The sequence below is a fragment of the Glandiceps talaboti genome, chromosome 14 (assembly GCF_964340395.1).
Source record: "Glandiceps talaboti chromosome 14, keGlaTala1.1, whole genome shotgun sequence".
Classification (NCBI taxonomy): domain Eukaryota; kingdom Metazoa; phylum Hemichordata; class Enteropneusta; family Spengelidae; genus Glandiceps; species Glandiceps talaboti.
This window is the reverse complement of record NC_135562.1, coordinates 12,883,408-12,904,922: the sequence shown is the minus strand read 5'-3', so window position 1 is coordinate 12,904,922 and position 21,515 is coordinate 12,883,408. Positions and strand designations below refer to the sequence as shown.

At 36.1% G+C, this 21,515-nt stretch overlaps 1 protein-coding gene across 1 annotated transcript; it reads right to left on the bottom strand.

The window, feature by feature from the left end:
- Window positions 1-1,616: 1,616 nt before the first annotated feature.
- LOC144445662 (monoacylglycerol lipase ABHD2-like) lies at window positions 1,617-13,391 on the bottom strand. The gene is made up of 7 exons (XM_078135293.1): window positions 13,234-13,391; window positions 11,206-11,381; window positions 8,311-8,478; window positions 5,166-5,349; window positions 4,322-4,540; window positions 3,349-3,418; window positions 1,617-2,206 (listed from the first exon to the last, which is right to left on the bottom strand). The coding sequence occupies exons 1-7, from the start codon at window positions 13,389-13,391 to the stop codon at window positions 1,952-1,954; spliced, it is 1,230 nt and encodes a 409-aa protein (XP_077991419.1). The 3' UTR covers window positions 1,617-1,951.
- Between the last annotated feature and the right edge of the window lie 8,124 nt (window positions 13,392-21,515).

The window sequence follows — 21,515 nt, the reverse complement described above, 5'->3', positions numbered from 1 at the left end:
CATATGTATATGTTCATTGAGAGGCCTCATCTTTACACCAAGTTTGAAATTAGTAATTGGATACAGGGAGATGACGTCAGCCATTTTGAATGGTGCATTATGGGCAATTTGGTATTCTTTCATTGTACAGATGAATCAAGCATTGTTATCAACAATCTGTTACATTGTTTCTATTAAACCACAAATTATCTAAGGTTGGTAACCTTAACCCTTGTGGATGGGTGGGTGGGGGTGGGTGGGGGTTAATGTCCTGATAATCACCCAAGATTAGGTACTAAAATAATTTGAATTCCCTAGTCCTTTGCTTCTGAGCATGCTCAGTTGGGATGGCATATTGGCTACTTCCTGCATCCTCTCTCGTGGATCTTTTTTTTTTTGGGGGGGGGGGGAGGGGGAACAAATACAAAAAAAAAATTATAACTTGGTTTTAGATGATATAACCCCTCATAGCCATGTGTTAAAGTCCAAAAGTTTGTGCTATGACCTAGCCTGGAATCCATGCAGATGGGGGTTTTGAATTTGTTATTTCCTTATTTCCCCAACATAAATCAAAATTCAAAATCCTCAATCGCCTGAATTTAAAAATTTTTGTAAATGAATGTTACAATAACTTAACAATAACAAAGTAAAAATAACATATTAAAGTTCTACAAAATGTAACATGCGAAGTTTCTGAGGCCAGCCACAGAAATTAAGATACTGTATCGTGTTGTAATAGTGCAGTATGTGCAGAACAAAGACAAAACCATGAACACCTCCCTCCCCCCCTTTCAAACAGGCTTCATTCTGCCGTCAACAGGCTTTCCGCTGCCTCCATTGGCACTATACGTCTCACCTTTGATTGTCCAGATCGGTACTGCCCTTTCCCCGAGTCGAGGTTCTTCACATGTATTGTTTCATTTCTTCATGTACTGCCAAACTGTTGGTATCTGTGTTGAGGAAATATTTAACCTTCCTTTTCCCTAACTTACATGGCGCCCTCACATGATGGTTCTTTAGAAAAAAATGTCTATGAAGTGTGTAACTGTTTCCTGTAACAGTTAACTGAATTTATTCGGGATGTGAGCATTTCATAACTTTCCATCATTATGTTAATAACATAGGAAAAAGAAATTGACCTGAATTTCATCCGATTTATGAATAAAATGGTGTGTTCGACAACAACTTTACTAAGTATCAAGTGAACAATTCCGCAAGACGTTTTAAGAAATAGCACCCTTTCTGAATACTTTTGATACAATGGAATTCTACATTACAATTGGAAGTGCGCCCTCTAGTGACAATTATTACACATCTATGTTGAAAAGACCTTTGAAGTAAATAGTGCCATCTAGTGGTGACACCTGCTATATACGTTTGATATACATACATCTAAATAACATCCTCTGTGAATTAGTAACAGTGATATTAAAGCAGGTATTTATACTAAATGTCATGTGCGTGTAAACACTGAGTAGTGCTATCAATAGAGCTAAGTGCACGTTAGAGAAAAGTCAGTTTAAAGCTGCACTATCTGCAACTGGAACAATTTTTTGAAACTGTTTTGTTTGATGTAACAATTTACTCATATCGTACACCTTGCACAGTATTGACTCACCTGTGGATAAACATATTTGTGTAGCTCTACTTATAATATGGTAACACTAAATCTAAAAAAAAAATTTTTTTTTTTAGGTCCATACCTTAAAAACAGCGCCCTCAACGTGATCACGGTTTTAATCTTACAGTACTACGTATAGATAAAGTTGATCTCTAATCATCATATCAATGTCTAATTATGTCTATTTTAACACTTTTCAATTAACATATTGTTGGCTGTCTAATCGCAAAAAATACTACTCAAGTTACAGCTAGGGCAGCTTTAATGTTCCTGATAGACCCTTTGAATTGAAATACCCTTGGTAAAAAGCACATCCTTTGTAAACAATTTTTTACCCTGTTAAATATTCGTCTAATCAGAGAGTTCATCCTGTCTGGTATCCATATCAACCACGGCATCGAGGTACTCAATAATTACTCTATCAAGCCAGGTTACAGTGTTTGAAAACACAACACCACCTTCGAAATATCCAAGATGGCCGCCATGCTTAGTCGTAACAAAGATGGAATTGTTCACTGTCTGTGCATGTTTCTTGGGAATATCATACGCTTTGAGAGGTATCAATGGATCATCCTCTGCATTCAGAACCATCAACGGAATCTGAATCTGAAAACGATGAAAAACTATGAATGTAAGAACATTTCTTTATTAAAGTGACACAATATAAATATTTACTTATGTGAAAATACTTATATAAAATTATTCTAGTATAATATTGATGTTGATGCATATCTTCTATGACATCACAATTACCTTCTGGCATTGTGAGAACAGTATGGATTCCTCAATATTTTTTGGTATGGACCATAAATTATGTCATCGGATTGTCTATATGTTATATCTTAATCCCAGTCTTGAGTTCAGTCAATTGGAAGTGATATATTTAAGTAAGTAGAATAATTGAGTGACTTATAAATACACGACATAAATCTCGCCCAAAAAATATAAACTCAGCTTGTGCCCCTTTAATGACGTGGTCTGTCACGGAAACAAGAAATCCAACTAATTATAATTCATAAATGGTAGTTTTTCAATATATGGGGAAGTGAAAGATACATGTTCTGACTAGATATAACAAAGTGATTATTTCTGTTCATCCTGTTTATTTTCAAATCACTTCCTTTATGTACAATGACAAACATTTTACACATTTAAAGAAAATAAATTTCACTTCCTGTATATACACTGAAAAACATTTTACACATGTTAAAAAATAGATCTCACTTCCCTTATGTACAATGACAAAACATTTTACACATTTTTAAAAATAGATTTTTGCAATTTACAGTCATTTCGTCTACGTTGTTTGTTCCATGTTTTTTTTAAATTAGAAAACATAGGTTTTTTTATTAATGGAAAATAAAAATTAACAATCCACTTTTCATCCATATGGCCACTTTAAATTGAATGTTAGTGTCGAAACCACACATTGATGAAACGATGATACTACTTTGTAATGCTGACAAAGCGAATATTTTCCCAAATTTACAATGAATAACAATGATGTAAAGCACTTTCTCTATGTGCTACAATAGTTTTAGCATTCATATCAAGTGTAAAAGTATACAGTTTCAATTCAATGGTTCATTTACAAGCCTAGCATGTGGCCTTTCTAATGTGGTCAATTAGCAAATGAAACAGTATACTTTTACACTTGATATGGATGCTATAAATGATTGTGGTACATACGGCAAATTCTTTACTTTTGGTTTTATGGGTTGTAAATTTCTAATAATTTGTACACCTACATTTGGAATGTAAGAACAGGAGCTTGCACCTCTATAGAAATCTTCAACGGAATTATAACAAGCCATTTTTCTGAAATGATAAAAAAAGAGAGCAATTTTTGTGATGTTACAAATTTCATTGTGTCAGAATGAACACAGGATGTTATTTCATGTAGACCTATTTGTGTCTGTTGACCAAAAAATAGAGCCAACAGAATATAAATTACATAAACTAGAACTTGCATTTCAATGGAAAATCCTGTCACACCTATTTCTGGCTTTTGTACATTTGATTACTGTTACTGACTTACATATGATTTGATAGCATCTCGGTAACTACTTCAATTTTGAAATCTTGTTTGCGTAGTTTTATGCTGACAATAAGTGTGACTGCAGAGAACCCCACAACTACTACTGCATATAGCCCAAGTATGCCACTTTTGTGCTTACACGTCATGGTGTTCTCTCAGAGGTATGCTATCATGATAAGAGCAAATGAGATATCCCAATCATCACATTGTGCCCAAATATACCTTACAGCTAAAATGATGTTGGTTTGGTGTTTCATTCATTTATGGGAGATTACGTTTATTTTTGACACAAAGATAGACATATTTCAACTCTAGACTAACAACAACAGAGACACAACCAACACAGCAGGATCCTTTACCCAATCACATTGAACAGTGATAAAGCATTGCTATTCTTTCACAGTGCAGTAAAAACAGACTTCTAATGAAAAAGTTACACATAGACTTGATGATTTCAATGGCTGCAATGATTTATTTCTAACTGATAATCAACATTTCAACTTGACTACTTCTACATTCCCACTGTGCACGGCACCTATGTAATTGATCTTTTTGCATTAGAAGTTGTCCGAGTGTGTGTAAAGACTGTCATGTAACATGAGGGAAACACCAAACCAACATCATTTTAACTGTATGTAAAAGAGCCTGGATATAAAACTTAAAAAAATGAAATCTTGACTCACCTGGTAAAGTTCTCATCTATATGAAGCAAACTTGTAGCTTCAAATATTTTATCCAGATCATAGTCAGGTACTTTCTTTCCTTCTTTCTGATAGTACATTTTAGCTCCATTACCAAATAACATATCTTTGTTTCTTCTGAGAAGGGACTTCATGTTCTCAGTCATAGCAAAGTTGTAGAATCGTCTTAGTTTCTCCCATTGATGCATGGCGTCTATTCCACTATGAAAAGAAAATTAGTTCTTATCTTAATACCATGTATTTAATTTGCATCTCTTTTCTCCCCTCTATGAATCCATCAATCAATCAATCAATCAATCAAATAATCAAGCAATCAACTAATCGATCGCTCAATCAATCAATCAATCAATCAATCAATCAATCAATCAATCAATCAATCAATCATCAATCGACTTGTAGTGACAAAGACCCCTTAGGTCACTCATATTTTCTTTGGCTGAGCAAAAACAAATATTTGGGAATATCTAAGTATATAATAACAATATTTTGACTTACACAGGTTATAATACTCAAGCAGATTAAACTCTTTTTAGCATTGAGCTTTCAATCTCTCTTGGTCGATGATCCTCATCAGAATAACAAATTCCATAGTTAAAGCTGACCACTAGGTGTTATAACCTGTGTAAGCTTTTTGATCTACCAAGCTGATGAACAATTTTGGTCTCGTAGCAAGACCTTGGATCTGTGTTTTGTTGTGAGTTGCCAAACAATGCTGAAAGGTAATGAGCACCTCTGTTTTGGTGCAGCGCCCCCAGTGGTGACCTTTGATAACTTTTATGAATAACCTGAGGGGTCTAGCAGCTCGGCTGGCCTACAATATACTTACTAAATTAACTCGTAGCCCTGGCATAAGGATACACCACACAGGAATTTGTCTTGTCGACTAGCATTCTCACCAAGATATTTGAGAACGATATTTCCACCCATACTAAAACCAACACCTATAAAATGAGTATTAGGGTGTCTATCCTCTAGGTACGTTACCATGGCAGCATATTCATCAGTTTCACCTGACAGAAGACAATGGAAATGAAATTGACAAAACAATCCATCAATGCAGCCATATTATTGAACCCTACGACAGAATAATTGTCCTGTTTGAGTAATACTTGAGTGTAATATACTGTTTTTTCATAATTTTTTCAAACACCATCATTTTATTTTGGAGAAAAATGTGCTAATAATGTTTCAAGTGGACATGTTTTTTTCCATCTTTTCATTGTATGCATGGTGCGCTCAGACCACTATAGAAAGAGGTTGTCTTGCTGCTAGACGTTCGGGCTTCTCCCGACGAAGTTCGCTGTCACGGCGAACGCCCATCCTTGTCGTATTGTAAATTAGGAATAACACCTGAGGTCTAGCAGCTAGACTAGGACATGAGTAGCTGTGGCCAGATTCATAGGAAGTATTTATAGTAGGAGCACAGAAACTTCAAAGGCTTATTTATTCTTTATTGTTTAGTATAATGTCGTAGCGTTATTTTACAAATTGTGACGCGAACTTGGCCGCTTTATAATGAACACGCAGGACAATAGCCACCTTAGCTCTGAAATATGATTTGAGAACTCTCTGTCAGCAGTTGTGTCGCAGTTCTCTGAGTGCACATTTCCAAACTTTGACCCGTCTTTTTTACACCTGACCCCATGAAGACGCGACATTACACAAATATCCATTATCGGATAAAATCTGATTTTAGACTCTAGGTTAGATGCTTGCTCTGATTCACTTTTTATGATATTATCCTATAAAAAGTACTCTGTACGTGCGAAGAGTAATATTAGAGTCTAAAATTCGATTTTGTTGGCGTCTGTCAAATCGTTACCTAATCTTGCTGCGAGATGTTCGTGCTTTCTTTCGATACTAATTACTATAAGCGAACGAAGTTCGCAGTTAGGGCTTGCCTTGGATGTTCCATCCTCGATAGCGATGTTCGGTCGTGTGTCGTATTGTATCGGAAGAACGTCCGAGGTCTAGCAGATAGACTAATCGCTACCATGAAAAGAGGCCAATGGTTTGCGTGATGTTGAAAATAAAACATCCATATGATTATTATATTGAAACGGCTTAGTGAATACACACAACTAGCACTATAAACGGAGATGTGTTCCAACTCAGACTCAGACCACTAATGAATATTTTCAGTGATCTGAGGTTACACAGACAAGGAACACAAAATTGCAGTCCCGTGCTTTTAAGTTTTATAATGTTTTGCACTCGCAAATCCGTGATCAAAGAATGTACACTTGCTATTGGATCTAGGATGAATAAAGTTTAAACGTTGTAAACCTTTCTCGAATATATTCTGACAGTGATGTTGAATTTGAGGGAAAATTCTGTTTGACAATAGAATAGACTAGCCAAGATTACTGACTACATAGCTCTTCAATGTAAGTGTGAGCAGTGAAGTGAAAACAGCTAGTGTACTTCCCGTTTCACGGACAAGGCAACATTATATCGCCCTTCACATGCTATTGTTTGTAATTGATAAAACAAAAGGCGTTCTATGGAATATCATATCCCTTCGTCGCTAAAATTAACAGAGACGAGAAAATGACGGAAATGCAAGTTATCGAACATTCAGGATAAACACCTTTTTCAGTTAGAAAAACTTCCCTTTTTGAAATGGAGATTAGTCCCCAGCATCATTTTCACAAACCTGCGAAGAGGCCTTGATTGACACAACATTGTACAGTCATGGACACAGTCTATCTGAGAGACATTCCTTACTGTTCACAAATACAGACATTTCTACTAGGCTACATCCATTTCGTAGGGTCTATGATCCATCTCAGACCGGTTGACCACTAGTGGTCTGAGGGTCCATGTCGCCCTGCTTGCATACGGAGTAAGTCGCCTACAAAGAGACAGTTGTGAAACCTGGGCTTACCTGAAATGCTAGTATAGTAGTAACTAAAGATTTAACGCATCTGTGTTCAAATATCAGCAATAAATCGACTATTTAGTAATTTTACCTCGCCTTGGCTACAAAAGTACTAGTCCCAGTCCGGAGGACCAGAAATCCCGAAATCACAAGTTCAATCGTAAAATTTATGCCCAAGCGGACGCCCGATCAAATGTGGCGGAGTTTGTAAGGCGGGACTTTGAAATCAGTCGGAACTGGAAAAGTTCCGATTTCGACACCTTTTGTGATCGTACCAGCGACTACTATCGTCAAAAAGATGTAAAATGAGTACATATTCGACCGATTGCTAATATTTGATAGCTTTATAAAAAAAATTATATGTAATTATTTTGTTATTGGTGCGAAAGTATTTTGTTTTCGCACTCGCTATAGGACGGTTACTTTTCGTAGGACGGTGTTGAGCGAAACGCGTGCACCGTCTGCAAGCAGGACTGTGAGCCATGGTACAACATCTGAGCACAGACAAGGAACACAGTTTCTTGTCTGTGATGTGAGGTACAACTACTGACCATTATCGGATTGAGAGGTGTCAACGAGTTCCAGCAAGATGCTTAGTTTAGACAAACAAGTTTTATTTACACATAGCCCCAAAGCATAGGCTGGTGGCGTTATTCACCATATGGGTACAGGTATAAGAAGGTGCTAAAAGGTGTTACTTTTAGCATCGGCAGAATTGTAATGTGGTGCAATATAACCAATCAAACTGATTTTTGGGTCCGTACCCACAATTCAGCACCCCAATATGATCTCAATTTCAAGTACATGTACTACTTATGGATATTATTAACCCCTAATTGATATGTACAAAGTCTAATTAATGGTATTTAACAATTTTCAGAGAATGTATTGATGGTTGTCTGATCAAAAAATATAATTACAGCTACTGCAGTAAAAATTTCCCCCTCCTCAAAAAATGGCACCCCCTAAAAAACAAACAAACAAACAAACAAACAAACAAACAAACAAACAAAAACAAACCCCAAACCATCAGCATATGAAATATATTCTCAGCTTATGTCTTTTAAAAGGTTACACTCCCGGCACTTACCATATGTAAATATTCTTGGTGAAGTTAGGGGGACATTCTTTAGTGCACCTAGATGATTCAATACAGCAACACGGTAACCATGACTACGCGAGTAGTCAACGAAAGTCCTAATGTACTTGCATTCACTGGAATTACCAATTCCTGGGGCAACACAGAGAGTGTAGTCACCTGCAATAAAATGTATAGTCAGCAATCAGAATTACACATAGTTGGAATTTCAATTCAATGCTGTGTGGATATCAAAGTACAGTTCTTATCAATTCTTATGCATTTATACAATGGGTTGCATGGTGGTGGAGGTGATGGTGGTGGTGGTGAAGGTGGGGGGATGTGTGTCATACCGGGGTACACGTGTGTCATATTTTTCAATTCCACTTGGATGTGAAACTTAAAAGCTTTTTTTAAATAATGGCCACCATATCATGGAAATGGAAAGTCCTTTTTTTTTCCAATTTAGACCAATGATTGCAAAATAAATAAACAATTTTACATTTCACTTGGGTGTGAAACTAAAATTTATCTATAAAGACCATCACATCAATGATCAGTATAAAGGGCAATTACTTTTTTCCAACTTTGACCACAGACAAGGAAAAGATTTTTGTCTGTGCTTTAACAAAAGGTCGCAAATTTTTAAAAAATTTCACTTGGTGTTAAACTAAACTTTTTTCATTATTAATGGTCAACGTATCAGTGAAAGGGAATGACTTTTTACCTGCTTAGACACATGACAACCCCCCCCCCCCCCCCCCAATAAATAAAAAAAAAATAAAAAAAATAAAAATTGTCATTTGATTATGGGTGTGAAACGAAGATATTTCTAAGGGTGGCCTGTTGTCATGAGAAACAGAAATGAAATTGTCATTGTCATCACCTGCATGTATATTTAAAAGGTCAACGCCTTTTGTAGACTTGAGCCATGCTGGAGAAAAGACACAATGGAGTGTAGTTGTGATGCAATCATTGTATGTACATGTACATGCAGTACACTGTACATGTGTTAGACACGAGCTACCATACCGTGTCTCCATCCACACACCATAAACTGCACACACTAGTAAATGGATTACTTTGATTATAATCTTATCAACACAATAATCTTATTATACTTTGTGAAGTAGTTTGTATTAATATTAGAGGTATTTTATAGATGGAGTTTAAATATCGTACAGCTTGGAAGATACACTAAACAATAGCTAAACAACTGAGGTGCAATGATCCAGAACGAAATGAAAAGAAATTATACTTCATACAGCTGTGTTAGGTTTTACTGCAACTAGGTGATGAATGTTTCTAACAATTTGACATTTTCTAGTACCACAAAACAAACAGTACATGTGTGCGTGGTTCAGGACACTTTTGGTCAAGCAGTGTGTGAACTGATAACAATCCATTGTAATAACTATAACCTTGTACTTTGACCATAACTCGTTAGTCTGATCCTGTACTCAACAAGTCATTTGTCACAATATAAGATAAGATACACTTTTATTGTCCACTAAACATACATACATACATACATACATACATACATACATACATACACACAGACAGACATACATACATACATACATACATACATACATACGCACGCACGCACGCACGCACACACACACACACACATACATACATACATACATACATACATCTAACAGCTACATATATACGGACTGGTTTATTAGTTCCTTATGCATTTCTTTCTACATACATACATCACTACAGTGCCCTCTAAGCCAATTCGACACGCCACTGACACCATGACGGAACAGCCCTCCTTTAAAAAGTTGGACTTCACTTCCTCACATTGTTATCAAGAGATTAAGCTACCTGAGTTAACAATGGCCAACTGGGGTAGGAATGGTCCAACTTTTAAAGGTACTTTTCATAATGCACACAATTTCTAGTGATGCACCAAAATTTGGTGTTCTCCTATCTTTTACTCATAATGCCATTTTGACTCACAACAACAAAATTTGGTTATCATTAGAGGGCACACTGACATACACACATACATACATACATACATACATACATACATACATACATACATACATACATACATACATACATACATACATATACACACACATACATACATACATACACACAAAAACATACATACATACATACATACATACATATATACATACACACATACATACATACATACATACATACATACATACATACATACATACATACATACACACATACATACATACATACATACATACATACATACATACACATATACATACATACACACATACATACATACATACATACACACATATACAATCATACACACATACATACATACATACATACATACTAAACATACATACATACATACATACATACATACATACATACATACATACATACATACATACAAACATACATACATACATACACACACACACATACATACATACATACATACATACATATACGTGTTACAACCCACTTTGGAGTGACAAATAAGGGTGTACCCTGCATCTATCTTGGGAATTTAGCTGTTGACCTTTCTAGGATTGATATGCAAATGTCCAACTAAAGGCCATCTCCAGTCTGCTGAAACTAAAATCCTGTTGGGATGCGATAGCACCATCACATTTATATGACAGCTATCGGGGGTAGCTCAGATTTCTGTGCTAGAGTAACAACATTGAATAGATGTCCAATGTGTCAAGATAAACGTAGTTTAAATCATAACATGGATCATATTGAAATTAGAGTACTGTCCTGTAAGTGATACTGGTGACAGCAGCAAAATACAATCCTATCTTATGGAGTCTATATACAGTAATAACTTATTCCGTTCTGTTTCACATCACACAGATTAGAATACAAGGTTAGACCGTGTCCCTTAATCTAGTCCAATGTCATACTTACCATGAGATGGATGTGGTTCGGTTGCATCAAACACATCAAATGTGCAGGTAGCACCATCCGGCATTAGAACACTCCGACGAACACCTCTAGGTACGGGGCTCAGAAATCGTCCCATTTTAGCATACACAAAAGTTTGAAAATGTCCACTTTTCCCCCATAGTAATGTCGGTATATAACTGAAATGGATGAAAGAGACATATTTTGAATAAATGCAGTAACTAGAGTAAGTGTAATATATATAACCGTCTTCTTTGATCAACAGTTTCTCAGTTGAAAAAAGGTGGGTAAATGGTGGGTCCATGGGGAGCAGTGTGGGGCCAGGGAAGAAAGGCTTAGATCTTCAGTATGTTGTAATATCTTTGATCAACAGCTTTCTCAGTTGAAAAAGGTGGGTACGGGGTAGGGAGCAGTGTCGGGGGGGGGGGGGGGGGATACAAGGCTTAAATTGGTGATGACCAGAACAATGGACATCAAATTTCAGTTTTAGATTGCTGTCTTGCAGTTTTACTGTTTAGTGTTTACAAAAAAATTGGACCAAAAGAGGTTAATTATGCAAATTATATATATACACCTGAACAACCATCACTCAATATTAAGCTTCAGATCATAACACTCAAATCTAATTACGTTATATGCTTGATTTATGCAGATTTAGCCAAGTGAACTGTTTCAGCTACAATTTTCCATTGATTTCCATTCTAACAGACTGTCCCATTATAAATTTGGTAGTCTAGATACAATGTTTAGTAGTCTATGTGCCCTGGGCTACTGCTAATTTGGTAGTCTAGATACAATGTTTAGTAGTCTATGTGTCCTGGACTACTGCTAATTTGGTAGTCTAGATATAATGTTTAGTAGTCTGTGTCCTTGACTACTGTTAATTTGGTAGTCTAGATACAATGTTTAGTAATCTATATGTCGTGGACTGCTGCTAATTTGGTAGTCTAGATACAATGTTTACTAGTCTATATGTCCTGGACTACTGCTAATTTGGTAGTCTAGATACAATGTTTGGTAGTCTATATGTCCTGGACTACTGCTAATTTGGTAGTCTAGATACAATGTTTAGTAGTCTATGTGTCCTGGACTACTGCTAATTTGGTAGTCTAGATACAATGTTTGGTAGTCTATATGTCCTGGACTACTGCTAATTTGGTAGTCTAGATACAATGTTTAGTAGTCTGTATGTCCTTGACTACTGCTAATTTGGTAGTCTAGATACAATGTTTACTAGTCTATATGTCCTGGACTACTGCTAATTTGGTAGTCTAGATACAATGTTTGGTAGTCTATATGTCCTGGACTACTGCTAATTTGGTAGTCTAGATACAATGTTTAGTAGTCTATACGTCCTGGACTACTACTAATTTGGTAGTCTAGATATGAAATTTAGTAAATATAGTGGTTGAGGTGCCCTGGACTAATGTTACAATTTGAGCACTGCAAGGCAATAGATGTTGAATCTATTTTTACATGAAGTCACTGAATGTAAGCATCAAGCTATATATAAACATGTATACAAATATAAATGAAACCACACCCTGCAGATGTCCACAGTCTGCTGCCCTGGGCTGGGCATAAGTAGTGCAGACATAACATTAACAGAGCATCTCTCTTGACATAATTTAATCATAAAATAAAAATAAAAATCTGAAAGTAAAATATAATTACAATAAAATTAAGGACATTAAAAATTACATGGAATAAACTATTGTACTACAATAAATAGCAAATATATGAATTTTATGATAATAAATGAATCAATATAATTTTTTTTAAATGTTTAATTTGGAAAATATTAATATAAACACTTGTACATGTATATATTGAAAACAAATGTATTGTTGTTTTCCGTGCTACTGGCAGAGTGTTACTAGATGTTAACACGAAACGCTATATTCATAATGGCAGCGTATCGATTACTGTCATTAGCTATTTCTCGATCGATTCGTCCTAAAACAAAGCGTGACTCGTCAGTTCCCTTGCAGGCTGTGTATTATCATTACACTAAAATGATACGGTACTTACACGTCCATTAGAGTTGGGCACATTTTCATTATTTCCCGTACAAATTTGGATTCCCTGAAGTAAAGTTTAGGTTTCTCAGGTCCGCTATTCGAGTGCAGGATTCTCATTAGCACGTAAATGACGACCAGGATGACGAAATAAAACACCGCATCGGCCATGGTTGAAATATTGATGGGAGGGGTGTTCGCTAAGAAGTACTCGCCGCTAGCTGAGATCACAGACGGAATCACGGTGTCAAATTACAAGCTTTGACTGCTTAAAACCGACCTCGATCAACGTAGGCTATTGGAGTTACCGTACACTAAATTTTCCAGTTGCTTGTCATTGCATAATGCATATAGCGATCATGACAGAAGCTCGTGCGCTGTCAACAAAATCGCAAAGGTTTCCGAGATGAAAAGGTGAAAGGTTAAATGTAGATTTAGATGAGGGCGCTGTTCTTTTCTGCCCGACGATAAACTTGAACTCGATGCGTCATATCATATGATAACAAAAGATATGGAAATATATTTTTGCTTCCTCTGATGTGTCTATTATATTACATTATAATTTGTTATACTGTTGTAAACACTGTTGTTCAGAAGCACACTATGGATTTTGGGGTACTCAATATCAAACTAGAAACGGGGGGTTAAAGAACGATACATGTATATGGCAACAGGCCAAAGGTATCATTTTTAACGTTTACGTACAAGCTTACCTTTATTCAAACAAGGTTTTATTTTACTGTATTTTTTGTTGATTTAGGCCTGAGAGATTTTCGGGTAGTTTTGGGTTTTGTTTTGTCTATATTTTTTTATCAACAACTTTAGTATAGACGAAAAAAAAACCCACCGGCCATCCCAAACAACAAAAATGAATAATGCTAGTTTAAGTGTTCATAATTCCTTCAAAATACAAATAAATAAAGCGAATGAATATAGTTTGAGACATCGAAAAATACAAAAAAAAAAAAAAACATAAAAAAACAACAACACCTAGAAAGACAGAAGATAATACTTTTGGCCAGAGACTGGTCGAGTAAAAAAATCCCAAAACCCTCAAAACTTTACATATAATTTATGTAAGTGGGGTAAGGGAGAACTTCACTATTTCGCTAAAATCACGATGTCCAAAGTCCAAACAATCTCTTTAGCATGCGGTGTTGTGATGAATATGAATGAACTATTCTCCGTCAGCTCAGAACTCCCACACTGAACTGGACATTTTTAAATAAGGACCCGCGTTCGTTAGGGTGATATCTGCTCGTCTATCACCCATTCTGAAAAAAATAGCTCCTTATATAATGTAATAGAGAAAATGAATGGTATCTCTATCAATATTTGTCAGGCCAGTCGCAGAAACTGGTAGCCCCCTATTTGTTACAGTGCGAGGTGAACAGCGCCATCAACGTAATAAGAGGCCTCCATGAAAGCCCTTGTTTTTCAGCGAGAATGAGGATAATCTGACGGTCGAACATGATTTTTAAATATAACATGCACTGGACCACGGGAAAGCAGACAGACACAGACCAAACCGATAATGTTGATATTAGCTATCAATGGCGTTTGATGTAATTACATACACTAGTAATAGGGTGGCAGATGGATTCCGCGTATACCAAAGGCACGCAGAAAGTTCTATAAAGAGGTCTTTTATTCCATCAGTAATTTAATTTCTATTTTAAATTCAAGGCAAAGTTTAACTTTAACTTTAAATTTCATGTCATCCAAGATGTGTTATCTGTTACTTCTGTCAGTTTTTAACTGATCAGACCAAGCTTAGCACTGTCGCAAAGTCTGTAATGACTGTAGCCTGTGTCATCAGCCGTTATTTTCTTTATTTTGTGTTATGTTATTGAGTGACTAAATATCTTGAGAGAGAGAGAGAGAAAGAGAGAGAGAGAAGAGCGAGAGAGATGTAGAGAGAGAGATAGAAGGGGGAGGAGGAGAAGAGTTGTGTAAGAACTTCAAGTTATATTGATAGTGTCGCAATGCGCCCTGCGTGCGTTGCGTTGCTGTCTTTTATTACATTTTACAAAGCAGAAATGTATGTAGTTAACTGCATGATCTTTTATTTTACCAGTACAAGAATTAGATATATGTTTCGGGAAAATTCCAAAGTTCTGCACACTTTGAACTGGAAACGTTTATGAAGGACCATTTACTGATCATTTTATGCACAGGCACTCGAATCAATGTGTATGATTAAAAAAAAATTGTATGTAAGTCTTATTTACATACAACACATATTTTTTTCTACACATTGATTTGAGTGCCTATGATTTTATGGGGTTGAACCGGAAGAATTACTAATACATACAACGGGAAATTCCCACGAGACACTGACCATCGTGTTCGCCCAAACGCCGAATATATGTTCGCTTATACACACTCTCAAAGTTATATGGTTGATCTAATACCACCATTCAGTGAAATAATCTCGCTACATTCAGTATTCGTATATGTAAATATTTATTTGATACTTGTATTTTCCGTTTCATTTGGAAAGCCCCACTTACATGTAAGTACGAGTACATATCTTACTTGTCTTTTTAGAGCAAGACCACAACGTCCATATTTGTAGTCTAACCTAATTGGACTGCGACGGTTACACTTTGAATGGCTGCTAACGGGCCGTATTTTAGGGTATTTTCAACTCACTGTAACTTTCATCACAATCACTATTTTCGATACTGTAGAAACCTAGACCTCAACTGATTTCTCTTCTTTCTTGCCGGTAAATCAAATTTACAAATTATTTGTAGCAATACTGATTTTACGGCGATTTCGGGAAGCATATTTTTAATATTTCAAAGGAAATTTCGGCGCGTTTTTTTTTCGTTCATGAGTCCTAGTTTGTCCAATATCATGAGTATGTGGTATATCGTAATGTAATCAATCTGTAAAGAATGTTGCCTATACAAAGCACATGTTAGTCACAAAATGACAAGAGAGTAAACATACAAGATGTGATTGTTTCACTTTAGCAATAGATAATCACTAGAGGAAGGAGGATACCTGTCACGTGACTCACTCCGCCTTCAGAACAAAGCAGCCCATTCAAATCATGACCATTGCATGGAATACTTCCGGTTTCCGTGTCTCAGCACTCAGCGAATGTGTGCCGATGCAGTTTGCGACAGACCCTTTTATAGCATTATTCGTTTGCAAGTGTTATCAAGTCATCTGTAACACATTTCATTTTGGTAAATGTCGATTAAAGGTCAATTAATCATTGATAATTAATTGATAATCGTGCATAGTTGTGGCACTTACAAAGCGAGTCAGAACTATCAGTGAACCTGATCACAAGGTTTGATGTTGAGATAGATCTAGACATCATATACATCATTCGAACAAAATCCATGGTCACCAGCCAGTGAAAGTTGGTAGAATCTGTTAAAGTTATAGGATAACCTTTTCAGTATTGCATTCTAGGTACATATGTAATATGGGAATAGAGTATGTGTTAAACTTGGTATATTGACCAAATTTTAGTTACCTGGACAGGCAAGTGAAAATGAAAATGTACTTTCCTGGTATCCCATTCAGTTGCCATGTAATTTGTAAGTCGAGTCTTGACTTCCAAAGCAATGTGCCGAGCAACTAAGACCATTCCATAACATCATTGGAAGGGTATAATATTGACGGTTGTCAGGGATTGTTCATTTCAAATTGACAACATAATTGCATTGTGCATGTTATCATCAAATATCACAATCATGTCAACAGACAAATGGTAATATTTTCCAGAAATTACTGTGTTGGCAGTAGTCAAAGTAAGGGAATTAGCATTCAAAATACGAATACAAATGAGCCTCATATGTGCGTCATTGGTCTTGGATGCTCTGAAGTATATTTTTATTTGTCAACAATTTCTCTGTAACGTAATATTAAGTGATGATTGTGACAGAAAAAATCTATTAGGAGAGTGTAAGTCCTCTTTACTTTACCATATTATCATAATAAAGACCACCTCCTTAGCAAAAGCCAAATGTCACACTGGATATCTTCTAGAAAAGAAACAACATTGATGGGTAGTCAAGAGAGTGACATTCAAAAATAAGTGTGCATAGCAGCCATGACAACCATTATCAGAAATATAAACATACCAGCAAGTAAAGTTTTCCGTCAAAATAGCAACATTGATGGATATCAATTTCCAATTTTATTTTCAATACATAATACTATTGTATGGTAGCTGGTAGTGTCCCAAGACCCAACTCTCCAAATATTAATACCCCTCCTTGAATCTTTGCTATAACTATGCATTACAAAATAAATTGATAGTATTTTGTCTTCCTACAGCCTCTTGATATACCCAAGTGATCATGGCAACTCCATGGCCATTTGGTATGGCCCAATCAGCGAAAGAAAGACTAGATCCATTTATGACATTACTGGTTAATATATCAAAGGAAATTACTCCGGGTATGTACTACAATATTTTTGAGCCCTTTTTTGCCATCCATAAGGGGACGTTATGTTATGCTTTTGCATAAATACATACATACATACATACATACATACATACATACATACATACATGCATGCATGCATGCACGAATGTGTGCGTGTATGTGTCTGTCCATCTGTCTTTGTGTCTTTATGCCTGTCTGGACACAAAATCTCAATAACTCCTGCATCTTCCTCATGCTAATGGCATGAACCAATTAGGTTTTGGTAAATCTCCTATAAATATCATTGAGTCATTTGCATAATTAATCATATTCAGTAATTAGTAATCTTAAGAGTGCAGGCTTCAAATTCCATATAATGTGGTACATGCACTGGTGATACCAGAAAACATATATAGAAATTGTTGATGTATCCATTGCTTTTTGCCCATTATAGAGTGCTATATTGGATGTGAATCTGTCTATGCTGCCACGTGTATTCAGACATGTAATTCAAGGGTCGATATCAAATTTCAATTTCAACCAAACCTGGCACTAATGTCAGATATGCTATAGTCTGTATAGGCATGTTGCTTAGTTTCTCAACCTTTGCGATACTGAATGGAGCTGACTTTGTAAATGAGTAAAGTTGCATAATTAATGATATCCGGCAGGTGAGCAAAGTCTGAAGGGTGCAATCTTCAAATATTGCATCATAGTGTACCTAAAATAATAACGAAATGCAGTTTTCCTTTAAACCTTGTTGAAGTAGTTTTTAGCTGTAGACAGTCATTTTCATAAATAATGTCATTTACATTTACATTTACACTTAGTAGTAGGCAATGAAAATTAACGTTGTCAGTGTGCATGAGATTCACTGGTAATATGTTTGTTATGATGGGACTGTAGTACTGGACATGATCTGGCAAGGCACAAGGGAAAGCCCAATATACAAATATATATTTATATTGCGTCAATTCATTTTTACTGTACAAATCTGGACCCAACATTGTTATAATGGTTACAGTTGTGGTGTAGCTTGCGCCTACACACATGACGTAAACATGTCTACCAACACAGCTCCTATGAATGGAGTCGACGTAGTAAGATAAATCAACACATCAATTACTTTTCGACGAAGTCACAGCTCATACAATTAAATTTGTCCAACAGTTTCTCTTTATAAGTACTCGAGTGAGCTGAGAGCAATTACTTAAAACTTCGGAACATCTTCATTGAATTGTTTACTTTCATTGAAATAAACAAAAACAAAAGGAAAAACAAGACAATCAACAAGAACGATGACTTTGCATAAATTGACATCACGCTCTTTGATCTAAATAGTAAACCAGCGTTTACAGGCGTGGTGAGGGCTTTACGTCAAAGAACACAATTGTTAACCACACAGTACGAGTAAATAGGGCTTTTTTAATTTGGGTAATTTGTCCTCTATATTTTATCGCAGCAATTCAATGAATCCTGCAACGGTGTATGGGGAAGGGATAAAAACTCTGGCGATGACATCACCGATACCCGGCCTTAATCTCTTGATTCCTGGCAGTCTTTGCATAAAGCTTTGTAGCATTAAAATAAATAACATAATATGGATATGAAGTGGAACAGTCGATGCTGCGAAAATAGTGTTGTCTTGGTTCAGTTAAGTGCTATGCTGCAGTTTTGTTTGTAAGACTACTGCAAAGATAGAGCTATCAGCAAGCAAAGACAGTCACAAACTATTGTTGAGTGGGTGATAGTGGTCCCTTGGTTATGCAAATATCATCTGTAATCAAGATAATGTAAACACTGAATGAGGTTGCATGTTCAACCGCTTGAAGAAATCTTGCTATCGTAGACACTATCAGAGATGCCACATTTCTGTGAATGTAATTACACCAACGTCCGTTTGTGGCTTATATCAACATGTTGTTTGTAAAAGTAAATCTTAGTTTGTGTCTATCTTAGTTTGCTGATAGCTGGCTATCCATATAGTTGTAACGTTAGAATGATTTTTACAGCAAGCTGATTATTCTCCCGTCTTTGCAATTTGGCGTCTGTTTATTCCTCCTGAACTTGCCAGCTTCCCACAGCAAGTCGTCACAAAATAGACGATAATTCTCGGAGTCGGTCTCATTTTATACCATCTCACCAAAGGGTATCACATACAGACTGACTAGTCTCGGTTACCCTGACTAAGGCCGCTGGGGGATCTGCCTACTAGAGCAACCCAAGGAAGGGAGTGCCTCCAACGGCGAGAGTCTTGGTAACCGAGACTACAGACTGACTTGTACATACAGTACGGCCTTCTTGACTCGCATATTTCATGTCATAGGAGTAATCATCAGAAATCCAACCACAGAACGACAAAACGTTAAGTACGGAGACGACGATATGAACTTTTGTTGAACTATATAGAGGTACATGGTTAGTGAATCAAGAAAACAGGCAACAAGCGTCGAATTTGTTAATGTTTAATCCAATAATTAGCTCTTATATTAGGTGTATGAGAAGTTTGACGTTTATTGCACGCCGCAGCAACGACAGGTTATAGATAGGTGAGATGATTTATTGATGTTATGCATATTACTGCAGTGGTTGAGACCCACTGGTACCAACTGTTTAACTGTATTATCAATTATATTCTAATTCGATTGACAAAACATTTCAGTTGACATCGCTAAATTTAAAGATTGCCTAAATACGGTAGGTGTAAATAAAAAAATATAACGCCATTTACGGCGTATTTTCACGATTTTTTTCCCATCGGACTCGTGTTATAAATTTAGAAGCGATATCATATCAGTTTGGACCAATCAGATTACTTCTGGGCAGAGCATACGTATCTTTCTTAGTGGTACTTAAAGTTTGTTGTTGGTTACGTGTAGTTATACCAGCAGAGAACGGTTTACAGTTGAGCCATTCTTTGACGAGTATTCAAAGGGAGGTAGGTAGACAATTTTTAAAAAGCTCACGGCCAATTCGTTTTTTACAATAATCTTATAGGGACATGAGCTGAGTTTGTGCTTTTTTGTTGGGTAATTACTTTTGTTGTATATTAAAATAGATACGTTGTATTCTAATTACTGAAACATATTTAACTATCACTTGCTATCGGAAGATCCAGATTTCAAACCGGGTATTTAGGAAGAATACATTTATGATTCGATGCTTTTGATTTTACGCATAAAATGTCATGGAAACCATTGTAATATTATCCAGTGTGCTACAACGTACACCAGAATACGATTTCACTGCAACTGAAAGCTTACGACGACATGAACATTATAGTATAAGTTAAATATAGTTTGACGTACGTATTTTTCACTCAAATCAAATAGATTGTATAGTCGATCAGCTAAAGCCACTTCAGGTTAGCCATACTTCAATAGCGTTTGAAATCACCCAGGTTGTCGCACGTATCTATACATTGATTGAAGAATGCACGTACCTTATGTAATGATTTGTATATGGGCTTGGGGTTATAGCTCGCATGCACTGTACTGTACATGTCCAAGTTTGTTTCCTTGGCTATTTATAACAATTCTTGTTTTTGGGAATTGATGTCAATTATTTAAAGAGTTAATTAGGCAGGTCAATAATAACTTGTTTACGGATTAACACTTTGTTTAAATACTCAGCTCTTTTACTTTCATTTTGAATTCGCGGAATTGTTTACATGTTATCCTTAGGTGAACCCACAATAGGGACTGGACACAAATTGTAGCTAGAGGGAGGGGCAGGTGTATTTTGGGGAGGTAATAAGTTTCATGCAATGATATCTTGATAAGGCAAGATTGATAAAATAATTGTTGTTTTTTTCCGATGACATGGCTTCTGAAAATAGAGTAGGTAGGTCGGAATTTATTTTATTTATGTTGAGAAATTACTTCAACCCTCGGACAATACA

Excerpts from the sequence above, each read along its gene's own strand:
- LOC144445662 (XM_078135293.1), bottom strand. The coding sequence starts at position 13,391 with ATGGCCGATGCGGTGTTTTATTTCGTCATCCTGGTCGTCATTTACGTG. Across the intron at positions 11,382-13,233 it reads TGCCCAACTCTAATGGACGT|TTATATACCGACATTACTAT; the intron begins GTAAGTACCGTA and ends CATCCATTTCAG. Across the intron at positions 2,207-3,348 it reads CCTGTTCTTACATTCCAAAT|ATTCAGATTCCGTTGATGGT; the intron begins GTAGGTGTACAA and ends CATCGTTTTCAG.